Consider the following 15,022-nt stretch of genomic DNA (forward strand, 5'->3'; position numbering starts at 1 on the left):
TAAATACATTATTAGGTGTAGGAGTGGCTGTGTGGTAAGTAGCTTGCTTACGAACCACATGGTTCCGAGTTCAGTCCCACTGCGGGGCACCTTCGGCAAGTGTCTTCTACTATAGCCTCGGGCCGACCAAAGCCTTGTGGGTGGATTTGGTAGACGGAAACTGAAAGAAGCCTGTCGTATATATGTATATATATATATAAGTGCGTGTGTATGTATCTGTGTTTGTCCCCCCAACATCGCTTGACAACCGATGCTGGTGTGTTTACGTCCCCGTAACTTAGCGGTTCGGCAAAAGAGATCCGATAGAATAAGTACTAGGCTTACAAAGAATAAGTCCTGGGGTCGATTTGCTTGGGGGTCCATGCTCCAGCATGGCCACAGTCAAATGGCTGAAACAAGTAAAAGGAGTAAAAAGAGATTATATTTATTACATTACATCAGTATTATTTCACCAACTTTAGCAAAGGAAGACTCCTCATGGAAGAATGCGACGTGTTTGCTGAATGAAACCATATTCCCCACCAAATATACTTAACCAACACTCATAAAATGAAAAGAAACTCCACCACATGATTAACGTCAAGTACAGTTTAGCTGATCAATAACGAACGAAGAAAAGAAGCAATTAAAGTAAACTAATCAAAAGTGACTAGACACATAAATAACTAGACATAGAAATCGTGTCATTCTGCCTACTCTTTGTACCTACCCCTAATATCCAATTATCACCTGGTGTCGGTAGACCATCTCAACAGACCAATCTAGTTTTTTTTCTTAATTGATCAAAAAAAAAAATTTTTTTTTAATCCTGCTGTTTTATTATCCTTCATGCATTATATTCGTATTATTAGTCTGAAGTAAGTACACACTTACACAGAAACTCAAAGACATAGAAATACATTGATATAAAAACATATATACATACATAGTGAGACATTATTAATAATTTAGCATATATATATATATATTTACACACACACATATCTACACCACAGAAACACACTCATTCGGACCTATATGTATACACACCCATATATATATATATATATATAATATATATATATATATATATATATATATATATATATATATGTAGGTGTAGGAGTGGCTGTGTGGTAGGTAGCTTGCTTATGAACCACATGGTTCCGGGTTCAGTCCTACTGCGTGGCACCTTGGGCAAATGTTTTCTACTGTAGCCTCAGGCAGACCAAAGCCTTGTGAATGGATTTGGTAGACGGAAACTGAAAGAAGCCCGTCGTATATATATATATATATATATGTATATATGCGTGTGTATGTTTGTGTGTCTGTGTTTGTCCCCCTAGCATTGCTTGACAACCGATGCTGGTGTGTTTACGTCCCCGTAACTTAGCAGTTCGGCAAAAGAGACCGATAGAATAAGTAGTAGGCTTACAAAGAATAAGTCCTGGGGTCGATTTGCTCGACTAAAGGCAGTGCTCCAGCATGGCCGCAGTCAAATGACTGAAACAAGTAAAAGAGTAAAACAATAAAGGTGGCGAACTGGCAGAATCATTAGCATGCCAAGCAAAGTGCTTAGTGGCATTTTGTCTGCCTTTATGTTCTGAGTTCAAATTCCACGAAGGCCAACTTTGCTTGTTGTCCTTTCGGGGTCAATAAAATAAGTACCAGTTGAGCACTAGGGTCAATGTAATCAACTTCCTCTCGCCCCCACCCCCAAAAAATTACTGGCCTTGTGCCAAAATTTGAAACCATTGTTGTTATTATTATTATTAGTAGTAGTAGTAGTAAGTTAGTACATGCTAATTTAATTAGCTGGAATATTATCTCCAGGTTTGCTGACAACCAGTCTCCTCAAATCTCAAGAATCTTTCTCAGGTTTCTTGCAGAATATAGGAAGGTACTTTTCTGCAGGTTGATAATGTGTGTCTCATTTCCAATATCTTTCAGTCTTTTAGATAACATTTTGAGTGTTGTTCCAAGTGCACCATTACTGTAGGAATAATTACTGTCTTAATTTTCCACAGTCACTTCAGCTCTCTGCCTCAATCCTGATATTTCTCAATCTTTTCAATTTCTTTGCTATCAGCTCTGTTATCATAGGGAATTGCAAAATTTATAATCATGCAATGTTTGTTTATTTTGATATCTATAACCATGTCTGGTCTTCTTGTCTTAACAGTATGGTCAGTTTTTCATGGGGAAGTCTCATAAGATCCTGAATTTTCATTTTCTTACTATTTTTCTGTTTATTATGTGAAAGAGCAGCGCATGCCATCAAAGTGACAGTGGGGCACGAATATATGAAGCCTAATATACCCATCATATCTACCCATCTATTAAGGGTACACCAGGTACATGCATCACAAACATGTGTGCAACATGGTGATCTAATATCAAGATAAATAATGCATGACCTTGCAAAAGGTCCCTAAATGAGGGTTGTTTAAGGATGTTTCCAGAGGTGATTTATTCAAACCCCAAAGAATTCCTCTCAACACATGGTTATGATGCCCTCCCACTATTTCTGCTTGTGATTGCCAGCTACTAAGGCACATGCTCAACTGGTGAAGGTCAAGTAACTGACAAGCAAATCTGTGGTATTGAGCAGAATATTTGCTGTAGCCCACCTTTTATACCAAATTATTATTATTGTTTTTATTATTTGATGAATACTCTCAGCTTATTTTGCTGGGTAAGATGGAATGTCATCTGTCCACAGCCAGTAGACTAAGGTGACACTTGTTTACTGGTCATGCCTCAAGAACCTTGCAAAGAACTCTGGCAGTTCTAAGCAATGCTGAGTTTTGGATGTATTCTGTCTTTACATTTGTACCAGTCTTTTTGAGCCATGGTGGTTGTTGAGTGCTGATACTTCCAAGCGTGCTGATTACTATTGGTATTACGTCCACTTTCTTCATTACCCATGTAGTGTGATGGATGAAGAGGACAACAGAAGGAGAAGGAGAAAGAAATTCAAACAGGTCTTACCTCGGCGAAGATCAGAGGGCCCTTACAAATTCGACACGTCCTGTCGCTTCCTCGTCTATGCTCGAATTGCCCGCTTCCTCGATCGCCACACGTGCGTCCCGCTTGACCGCTTCCGCTTCCCCCCGCACATGCGCCCTCCAGTCTTCCACCGGCCCCTGCAAGCCCTACTTCCGCCCACCTCATCTGTCGTCCTCTCCACCGACACCACAACCCACAACCTGTATCTTTCCCACTTCAAATCGTCATAGTTATTCAGTTTTTCTTCTTCTTTCTCTTTGATCCTGTTGTCACTGGGACATGCTGTGTTAATTATCACAAGTTTTTTCTTGTTGTTCACCACAACAATGTCAGGTTTCCCATGTCTGATCTGATGGTCACATTATTATTATTATTATTTGTCTGAAATATTTTCATTATTTCTAAATTCATTCAAAGAATGTGGGTGTTTGGTATTTGCGATTGTTAGTTTTTTTAGATGAAAAAATATTTAAGTATCTATTATTAGCAGAATTTGCATAAAATTTCTGGCAGGAGTCTCAATACTCATTATACTCAGCTTAATACTTTGACTTACCAGGTCTCAGCTGTAGTTGATGACACCAGCACTGGACCACCAAACAGACACCATTAGCTTTTTTTAGTGAATATTCTTTTTTTAGCACTTTGTCTCTATCCAACCACCATGCAGAATGCTTGCTATTGTTGAAAAGAATCCATTTTTCATCACATGTAATAATACAATGCAAAAATGGTTACTTTTCATGCTGTGACAGCAAAGAACAGCAAGTTTCAAGATGACATGTCATTTGATGCTCATTTAGTTTGTGTGAAACCCACTTGTCTAGCTTCTTTACCTTGCCGATTTATTTCAGATGGTCTAATATATTTGGAATTGAAACATCACCCCTTGCTTCTAACTCTCGTGTAGTTTGAGATGTATCTGCTTCCACTACAGTTTCCAGCTTGTCGTTTATCCACCTTGGTCTTGGGTCTACTATGGGGTTGATTTTCAAGAGTAAAGTCACTTTCCATGCTGGCATGGGTTGGACGGTTTGAGGACTGGTGAACCAGATGGCTGCACCAGGCTTCAATCTGATCTGGCAAAGTTTCTACAGTTGGATGCCCTTCCTAACGCCAACCACTCTGAGAGTGTAGTGGGTGCTTTTACATGTCACCAGCACGAGGGCCAGTCAGGTGGTACTGGCGACGGCCATGCTCAAATGGTGTTTTTTACATGCTACCTGCACAGGAGCCAGTCCAGCGGCACTGGCAACGACCTGGAGGACAACAAATTTCTAGCAATTTAATTTTTAGTAATTAAAAGAAATCAGAAGCACTGTTCTAAGCAAAAAAGTACAAAGCACATCTGAGAAGCAATTATATTGTGTACTCAAGTCTTGAAGAACTAACAAATATAAAATAATTATAAGGCATGGCTGTGTGATAAGAAGCTTGCTCCCAAACCACATGGTTCTGGGTTCAGTCCTGTTGTGTGGCACTTTGGGCAAGTATCTTCTACAATAGCTTCAAGCCAATCAAAACCTGGTGAGTGAACTTGGGAGACGAAAACTGAAAGAAACTCGTGTGTGTGTTTGTGTTTGTCCTCCCTTCCCCCACCATTATCTTACAACTGGTGTTGGTGTTTGTACATCCCCTTAGTGGTTCGGCAAAAGAGACTGATAGAATAAGTACTAGGTTTAAAAGAAGCAAAGTCCTGGGTTCGATTTGTTTGACTTAAACCCCCTCAAGGCGGTGCTCCAGCATGGTCGCAGTTAGAAGACTGTAACAAGTAAAAGATAAAAGAAGTAGAATAACATAAGCAACAGCACACAAGTTGAGATCTAATAATGAATAAAATAATAACCAGGTCAATTAACGAGACATGATACATGCCGTACAGGGGTATCAAATTATAAATGCATTAAAAAAACTAATTAGCAGTTGAAAATTATTTGGGTTACAACCTAATTGAGGTAGTTAAGTAGATTATATGACTGGATTGTCAAGGCCTCATAGATAATGACCTCCAGATTTACAAGTGTGAAACACATCTGAAAAATGCATACCAACTGCAATATGCATACATAGACACAAGTATACGTACACATGCACTGTAATCTTAACAACATGGATATATATGCCCATGGGCATATGGAGTAGTGGTTAAGAGCGCGGGCTACTAACACCAAGTATCCGAGTTCGATTCTAAGCTGTGACCTGCTCAATAATAATAATAATAACATCAAAAAATACCTTAGGAATGAGAACCCAGGTTCGAAATTTCCCCAAGACACCTGATGAAGGCTGGAGGATATATCAGCTGAAATGTCATCATCATCATCATTTAACGTCCGCTTTCCATGTTAGCATGGGTTGGACGATTTGACTGAGGTCTGGCAAACCAGACTCCAATCTGATCTGGCAGAGTTTCTACAGCTGGATGCCCTTCCTAACGCCAACCACTCTGAGAGTGTAGTGGGTGCTTTTACGTGCCACCGGCACGAGGGCCAGTTTGGTGGTACTGGCAACGAACAACAAACAAGATGAAGACAAATATCTGTCGAATGTAAATAATTTATATAATTCCTCATCTCTTAAATATAGAACTAGACATATACAGGTATATTAATGATTTTTTAAAAATTATGCCCATGTTTAGAGAATGTTTCATAATTAGCAAACGGCAGTTAAGACCAGCTTCACTTGAACTGGGGAGATAACCTCAAGATTCAGGAATTCTCCAAAGTTGATTGTACCTACTCTTTACTCTCTTTTACTCTTTTACTTGTTTCAGTCAATTGACTGCGGCCATGTTGGAGCACCGCCTTTAGTCGAGCAAATCGACCTGGGACTTATTCTTTGTAAGCCCAGTCTATCGGTCTTTTTTGCCGAACCGCTAAGTGACGGGGACGTAAACACACCAGCATCGGTTGTCAAGCAATGCTAGGGAGACAAACACAAACACACAAGCACACATATATACGACAGGCTTCTTTCAGTTTCTGACTAGTAAATCCACTCACAAGGCTTTGATCAGCCCGAGGCTATAGTAGAAGACACTTGCCCACGATTCCACGCAGTGAGACTGAACCCGGAACCATGTGGTTGGTAAGCAAGCTACTTACCACACAGCCACTCCTGCGGAAAAGGACAGACTTCACGACTGAGTTGTGTTTTCTGTTGCTCGTTGCCCTTTTTAACACCAAGCGCCTTACAGAGTATGACTGGATGTTAATGTGGAGGTTGGTTGTATCCTCCAGTTTCTCATTTTATCTTTTCACAGTCAATCTCACTTGTGCCAGCTTAAGACCGGATCTTTCTGGTGCCGTTTTCATGAAATTAGTTCTTCCCAAGCCTCTTTTATTGACAGCAAGGAACTCCTTGTTTCTCCACCACCTCCCAAGCCTTCTTTTTTCATACCAGATTATGAAAATGATCTAGTATAGGATTTCAGTCATTTAACTCAAATGTCATGCTGAAAGTACAAGACCTATCCTTCTCATCATCATCATCCCAGATAGTATATTCTTTTAACTTCATTTTACTTGTTTACTTCTTTAAAGAAAAGGTTCAAGTCCTTTTTTTGTAAAGAGTTTTAAGTTAACAATTGCAGCGTGGAAGGTGTTTGTAAGCCATTTAAGAAACACACAAAAGCCGTTCGATCCACTTCAACATTTCAGTTTAATTTGTCAAAATATTTTCGTCGCTTTGAGACCGCGACCTGTTCACTGACAAAAATCCATGCTTCATCAGTGAACAGGTCGCGGTCTTAAAGCGACGAAAATATTTTGACAAATTAAACTTAAATGCTGAAGTGGATCGAACAACTTTTGTGTGTTTCTTAAATGGCTTACAAACACCTTCCACGCTGCAATTGTTTTCGTTTCAGCACACGATCTCAGATCAAATCACTTGCTAAGCAAGTACATCTCCGTAAAGTTTTAAGTTAAGTTAAACTGGAAGTTTTCAAGACTTGAAATAAATAATGAAACTGCAGTCAAGATAGTGCACCGTTTCTGCTCTGAGTTTCTCATGTTCAGCTTCCAACAGTCATCGTAGAAAATAGAAACTACATCATAACAGTGGCACAAAACTCACAACTTTGAATAAACGGATAAACTTCTACATATATTGAGAACCTTTTTCTCCTGATTTGTAAATCCAGACACTCATCTGTCAAAATTTCTTAAGTTTGAAAAAGTTTGCTGCTCAATTACATGGTTCCAGGTTCAATTTGATGCTGTGCCATGCATTTTGGGCAAGGGTCTTCTCTTTTAGCCTTAAATCAACACAAGATGAAAACTGCAAATGCCTGGTAGAAGGATCAAGTGTCTTTTACCATAACCTTGGCTCCACTCAATTGTGGTGAGTGGAAGTGGATAGAAGGAAGCTGTGTCGAAGACTGTTAGATGAAGTATTCTTGTAATTCAAAGCTCCTGTTTTGTCACTCACTGTCCCATGCTGATTCTGTTTGAGAATCATGCAAGTACATGTTTGCGGAATACTCAACCACTTATATGAGTATATAGTTCAATCGATCAAGCAACTAGATACTCGTCATCAAAGCTGACAAAAGTTTTGGTTATTTTTTACATTGTTGTCATCATCATCATCATCATCAGCAGCTGGACCATATGTCTGTGTACCATGCTGGTATGGCTTTGGGTGGTTCAACAGGACCTGATGAGTTCAGAGAGCATGTCAAGCTCCAATGTCTGCTTCAGCAGGGTTTTCTATGACTGAATGTCCTTCCTAACATCAACTAATTTACAGTGTACTAGGTGCTTTTTTTTTGTGGCACCAGCACTAGTGAGGTCGCCATGTAACTTGCAAGACAGAAAAACTTTCTCAACTGAGTGGGGATGTAGTAGAAAGGGAGGTGGTTTTATGTCTGGTGAAACTAAAGTAAGAAGAAACAGCAAGAACAAGTGTCTTGCATGGCTTAAATTTGACAATGTTTTTATGTCTCCTTTTTTTCAGGAACAGATTCATATATTAATGGTGTTGAAGAGTATAAAATTTAAAGTCGTAGTTGAGAAAAGTTAGGTGATATGGAGGACAGAAAGCCATTTGAATATTTGTAAAGTGTTACTGGTATCATGATGATTCCTGTTGGGTATCAAAATACTGACATCATGACTGCTGCTCAATGTCCCATGAACATTGTAAAGGTGTAAGATGTGACATAGATAGTTGCAGTCATCATCGTCATTATTGTTTAACGTCTGCTTTCCATGCTAGCATGGGTTGGATGATTTTGACTGAGGGTTGGCGAACCAGATGGCTGCACAAGGCTCCGATCTTGATTTGGCAGAGTTTCTACTGCTGGTTGCCTTTCTAATGCCAACCACTCCGAGAGTGTAGTGGGTGCTTTTTACGTGCCACCGGCACGGGGGCCAGTCAGGCGGTACTGGCAACGACTTCGCTCGAATCCTTTTACACATGCCACCAGCACAGGTGCCAGTAAGGCGACGCTGGTAATGATCACGCTCGAATGGTGCCCTTTAAGTGCCACTGGCACGGAAGCCTGTTAGCCGCTCTGTCAATGATCACGCTCATATGGTGCTCTTTGCACCCTGCTAGCACGGACGCCAGTCATCGAATTTGATTTTGCTTTTGATTGATTGAAGACACTAAAGATATGGCCAGCAGGAAGGGATACAGTAGGTATTCTGATTGTGTCTGCATGGTGGAATTCATCTCCACATCATTGAACAGGATCTTGGGTGCAATTCAGGTGGCTGTGTGAAGCTCCTGTAGACAGTGGTCAATCCCTGGCTGGAGAGGATTGCTGCTGGAAGGTCATATCAGTTGAGTACGAGTTGGTTCCTTGCCATACCTCTGGAAAGAGTCAGAAGTGGTTGTCAGAGAATTTCTTCAACTTCACCAGCTGCAATTTCTTATTTCTTTATTACCCACAAGGGGACAAACAAGGACAGACAAACGGATTAAGTCGATTATATCGACCCCAGTGCATAACTGGTACTTATTTAATCGACCCCGAAAGGATGAAAGGCAAAGTCGACCTCGGCGGAATTTGAACTTTGAATGTAGCGGTGGACGAAATGCCACAAAGCATTTCGCCCGGCGTGCTAACGGTTCTGCCAGCTCGCCGCCTAGCTGTAATTTCTGTCCTCCTAATCCCCACCAGTTGTAATATCATGGATTACTTTGTGTTGGGCATGGTTGAGAAATATACCAACCACTCTATCTGTAATACTATAAGTCGGCAAATGTGTGACAGAGTTGACAGATGGTTAATGAATAGATATGTTTTGATTGAACAATTAGATCTCTTGTTTGTTGAAATGGACTAGGAGGTTCATCATGCTTGTATGTACTCAAATTATCTATTAATGTTATTGCTTTAGACATATTTCCCACTCACATATACTCTTTTACTTGTTTCAGTCATTTGACTGCGGCCATGCTGGAGCACCGCCTTTAGTCGAGCAAATCGACACCGGGACTTATTCTTTGTAAGCCCAGTACTTATTCTATCGGTCTCTTTTGCCGAACCGCTAAGTGAGAGGGACGTAAACACACCAGCATCGGTTGTCAAGCAATGCTAAGGGGACAAACACAGACACACAAACAGACACATACACATATATATATACATATATACGACAGGCTTCTTTCAGTTTCCGTCTACCAAATCCACTCACAAGGCATTGGTCGGCCCGGGGCTATAGCAGAAGACACTTGCCCAAGATGCCACGCAGTGGGATTGAACCCGGAACCACGTGGTTGGTTAGCAAGCTACTTACCACACAGCCACTCCTGCGCCTATTTATGTTATGTTATTTATGTTAAATATATATATATTAAATATATTTATGTTAAATGTTATTCTACATCTTTTTATCATTTATTTCAGCTAAAGCTTATGTTGGACCAAGATGCCACCAAGCTCAGGAGAACTATGGGGCCTACATTTGATGCCTTCACAGATCGATGTCGATTGTCTGTTGCCAACAGGAATTTTAGTACCTCTTCGTTGTAATCGCAATGCCACGCTAGAGAGTATCAAGACAGACCTCTGGGTAGAGGCAAAGAAATACCCATTCCATACAAAACTCCTAAACCCAACCTCATATGTATTTGTCAGCATCACACAAGATGCTGAACATGAGGAATTCTTTGATGAAACTAAAAGACTTTGTGATTTGAGACTTTTCTTGCCTTGGCTGAAGGTTGTTGAACCCGAGGGTAACAGAGAAGAGAAAAAATTGAATTATGAAATTGGTGTGTTTTTTTAAGTATTTCTTTTTCCATTTTTTTCTTTTAAGTGTTAAATATTTGGATCACCTCAAGAACTATCACTTTAGCCTACTGAGTGCTGATTCTGCCAGTTTTTTTTTTGCCAGCTGAAGATTTATCACCCTATCAAAGTCTGAAGTGATGATTAGAATATTTTTTTTGATTTTCTTTTCTATTCGTCAATTAATCTAGTGATTGAGAAGATTAACATAAAATCCAAGACATTTCCACTGTGACTGTCACATTTTTTTCTTTGCACGGTGTATTTAGACCCATATCCAATTCATCCTCTTTTTGAAGACAATATAGTTTGATATGAGAGTGATTTTGCCACTATCTCTTGTTTTCTAGCAGTTTGAGTGACCATGTAAAGATTTCCTTTAGTTTTACCTTAGTACTAGTGCAGTTAGGGCATTTGCTTAACCCTTTAGCATTTAATCTGGTCGTATTTGGCCAAAATAATCTACCATTTTCTTCCTCCTAACCTACTTATTTAATCTATTCTCAAAATTTCACCACCACCCCCTGCCAGAGCGTTGTGGGGCTTTTAGGTGCTTTTGCTCAATAAACATGCGCAATGCCTGGTCTGGGGATCGAAACCGTGATCCTCCGACCGTGAGCCCGCTGCCCTAACCACTGGGCCATTGCGCCTCCACATGTGGAATTAATACCAGCACACTATCCATACCATGGATAAGAAGCCTTTTTACCCATTCTATACAACACATTCCTTGGATATTGGAACAGCAAAATTAACATCCAACATATATTTCTATTTTTATTCATTTTATTCTTATATTTCCATTTATACTTCCTATATCTTTCCCTTTCCAAAATAACTTCTTATATTGAACCCCACTATTTCCTTCTATTCAACTCTCTCGTGTCGTCTCTGATGATGGGATATCTTTTATATCCTTGAAACAGCTGTAAGACTACCCTTCACTTTATAAAATGTCCTAGAAATTTCACACTTCCTTGGCTTTGTTGTCTCATTTTATTTAGCCTGTACACACTCACACACGATCCATGTTAGACTCCTCACTCATGCTATTATCAAACCGGGAGTCTAACAGCAGTTTTTCCATAACACTTACATAGCCTTACTTTTCTTTTGGATCTTCTGGATACCAAAACCTCACACACACACACATATACATACATATACACATATACATATGTGATGGACTTCTTTCAGTTTCTCTCTACTAAATCCACACTCAAAGCTTTGGCTGGCCCTAGGCTATAGAAGACGACACTTGCTCAAGATGCCAAGGAGTAGGATTGAACCCTTGTTAGAAATTATTAATTGTTATTCCAAAATCTATTTGGTTTTGCTGTCTTTGAAGTTTGAGATCTATCTTTATTGGTGTATTTTATAATTATTGTTTTCTTCTCAATTGTTAGGTATGGCCGTTGGTATTCCAATAAGTGATTTCAATGAGATGAAAGAACTTGAAGTGATGACATTCCGTCGTAACATTCTGGAAGTTTGTAAAGAGGTAGTGGCTTGCCGAGATGATAAAGCTGGCCATAAACGAGCCCTGTACAGTTATCCCCCTGAAGTGGAATCTTCCAGAACAAATCCCAGTCATGTGCAAAAAAAGTTAAATAGAGGTAGGTAGACTTTGTTGTATTCAATATATACACTACATACACACATACATACATATATACATACATACCTACATACATACATGTATATGTATGTATATATATATATATATTATATATATATATATATATATATATGCATATATGTGTGTGTGTATATATATATATATATATTATATATATATATATGTATGTATGTATGTATGTATGTAAGGCGCATGGCTCAGTGGTTAGAGCGTCGAACTTACGATTGTGAGGTTGTGAGTTCGAATCCCGGACCAGGCTGCATGTTGTGTTCTTGAGCAAAACACTTTATTTCACGTTGCTCCAGTTCACTCAGCTGTAGAAATGAGTTGCGACGTCACAGGTGCTAAGCTGTATCGGCCCCTTTGCCTTTCCCTTGGATAACACTGGTGGCGTGGAGGGGGAAGGCCAGTATGCATGGGCGACTGCTGGTCTTCCATAAACAACCTTGCCCGGACTTGTGCCTGGGAGGGTAACTTCCAGGTGCAATCCCACGGTCGGTCATGACCGAAGGGGGTCTCATATACTCGTGTATGTAAACTCTTAGCATCCTGTATGACATGAATCCACCCAACAACTTATCTGTTTGTCAGTCAATCCTATACTACATAAATCAAACTATCTTTGTTTACATTCATTTTAAAGGCAGTTAGGAACTCTCTAAAACATCAAATCCTTCCTCTATTATTTAACATTCTGTAACTTGCAAAAATTAATATCAGCCCATGTTCAATTCAATTCAATTCAATTCAGTTTTTTATTGGCTCAAAAAGCAAAAGCAAGGCCATGTAGGGGGACAGGGAGTTATGTACAGGGAGGGTGGTCATACAAAGAGTTCAGGCCATTTCTGGTCAAGAGAGACTTTGAACCGAGCGGTCATCGGCATCTTCACTATCTCGTCCGGCAGCTTATTCCACGGATCCGCAACCTGGACGGAGAAAGCCCCTCTCCTTCGATTGAGATGAAATCGTCGTAGATAGAGCTTTTCGGAGTGACCCCGCAGCCCACACTCTGGAGTGTTGCTGAAGTTTTGTGATTTTATTCCTTTATCGAAATTTAAAAAGAAATTTATTGAAACTTACTTTGAAAGTGAAACTTACTTTGAAAGTGAAACTTACTTTGAAAGTGAAACTTACTTTGAAAGTGAAACTTACTTTGAAAGTGAAACTTACTTTGAAAGTGAAACTTACTTTGAAATTTTATTGAAACTTACTTTGAAAGTGACAACTTATTCGATGATTTAATTGATGATTTAATGACAGATAAGGCTGTTGGCTTTGGAGATGATAACCAGAGTAGTATATCCGTTCCTTCAGTACAAGTGAGAAATCTGTCTGACTTCAAGCCATCCAATTTTTCATTTGACTTGGACATTATATTATCTGCAGAAGGGTTGAACCCTTTTTTTTTTTAATCACGAAATTGAATCTTTTGTAAGTGTTGTTGGTTCACAAATAGCTTTGGGGTTTGTTGTGGAGCATGTTGATTATTTTCCCAACCTTTTATGTTGAATTTGATTGGTTTGTGATATTTGTATGTCCATGTCTGTTACTATTAACATTTGATTTTTATTACTAACATCTTTTTCATGATCTTTTTTGAGTGTATCTGTTTTATAGTTATGTAATTAAGTAACAACATTGCTTTAAGCACAAATAGCTACTTTATACAATAGGGTGTGCTGAAAAGTTCCTGGTTTTAAAGGTATTGTGAAAGGCCTAGTTTGAGGCCCAACCTCCTGAATTGCTTTACAGGGCTTTAGAAAAGCTGAAGGACTGCTGCAATAAGTGTGTGAATTTGAGAGAGGAATATGATAAATAAAATCATAATTAAATGATCCTCCTGTCTTTTCTATTACCCAAAGCCAGGAACTTTCCAGCACCCCCTTGTACACTCATGTAAAAGTTGAAATTTTTGGAACCAGTTTTTAAGGTTAAAATTTTGAGTACTTCTTTCAAGGGCTTCAAATTCATTCTAAAATCAAAAAATACCAAATGGCCTCTAAACAAATTTAAAACGTAGTGAACTATAGTAATAATACTAATTGTACTTATCCAAGCACACATCAATCTAAGATGTTGCTACACATCGCTGGTCACAATACACTTTGCATTGTTTTAGCCTTTAAATGACGCCACCCCGCTGGCTAAGTAAGCAGGCCAACAGAAGAAAGGGTGAGAGAAAGTTGTGGTGAAAGAGTACAGCAGGGATTGCCACCACCCCCTGCTGGAGCCTCGTGGAGCTTTAGGTGTTTTCACTCAATAAACACTCACAACACCCGGTCTGGGAATTGAAACCGCGATCCTACAACTGTGAGTCCGCTGCCCTAACCACTGGGCCATTGTGCCTCCACCCATCTAAATGACAATTACCATAAAGCTGCTTATTTCTTACAAGTATTTACTTGTGTCTAACATTCAACAGGTTCGTTAAGGGAAATCAATTTACATCTCATTATTGTATGAGAGTTATCCCAAAAGTAATGCAAAAATGGGCATACTGTTTTTATTAACATAGGTGTAGGAGTGGCTGTGTGGTAAGTAGCTTGTTAACCAACCACATGGTTCCAGGTTCAGTCAAACTGCGTGGCACCTTGGGCAAGTGTCTTCTACTATAGCCTCGGGTCGACCAAAGCCTTGTGAGTGGATTTGGGAGACGGAAACTGAAAGAAGCCTGTCGTATATATGTATATATATGTGTGTGTCTGTGTTTGTCCCCCCAATATCGCTTGACAACCGATGGTAGTGTGTTTACGTCACCGTTACTTAGCAGTTCGGCAAAAGCGACCGATAGAATAAATACTAGGCTTATAAAGAATAAGTCCTGGGGTCGATTTGCTCGACTAAAGGCGGTGCTCCAGCATGGCCACAGTCAAATGACTGAAACAAGTAAAAGGGTAGTTGTACATGTTGGTAGGATGGTTGGATAATCCTCTACTGTTCTTCATTTCAGGCAAATAATGAGTTTCAAGCTAAAACAACGTGTTGTCATTGAGTTTTTGATTGAGGAAGGGGTTCAAACTATGAGAGGGTGCTCAGAGTTCCTGGTTTTAAGGGTATTGCAAAAGGCCTGATTGGTGGCCAGCCTTCCAAGTTCTTTTACAGGACTTAGGAAATCTGAAGGGCTACTGCAATAAGTGTGTGAATTTGAG

At 39.6% G+C, this 15,022-nt stretch overlaps 1 protein-coding gene across 1 annotated transcript in view; it reads left to right on the forward strand.

The window, feature by feature from the left end:
- The window catches only part of LOC115224776 (phosphatidylinositol 4,5-bisphosphate 3-kinase catalytic subunit alpha isoform-like), a 78,080-nt gene that overhangs the window by 13,810 nt on the left and 49,248 nt on the right, over positions 1-15,022 (forward strand). The window contains 2 exon segments of the mRNA XM_029795686.2: positions 9,851-10,218; positions 11,641-11,850. Of these exon segments, the coding sequence (XP_029651546.1) occupies positions 9,873-10,218; positions 11,641-11,850 (556 nt within the window). The 5' untranslated portion in view covers positions 9,851-9,872.

The sequence above is a fragment of the Octopus sinensis genome, linkage group LG26 (assembly GCF_006345805.1).
Source record: "Octopus sinensis linkage group LG26, ASM634580v1, whole genome shotgun sequence".
Classification (NCBI taxonomy): Eukaryota; Metazoa; Mollusca; class Cephalopoda; order Octopoda; family Octopodidae; genus Octopus; species Octopus sinensis.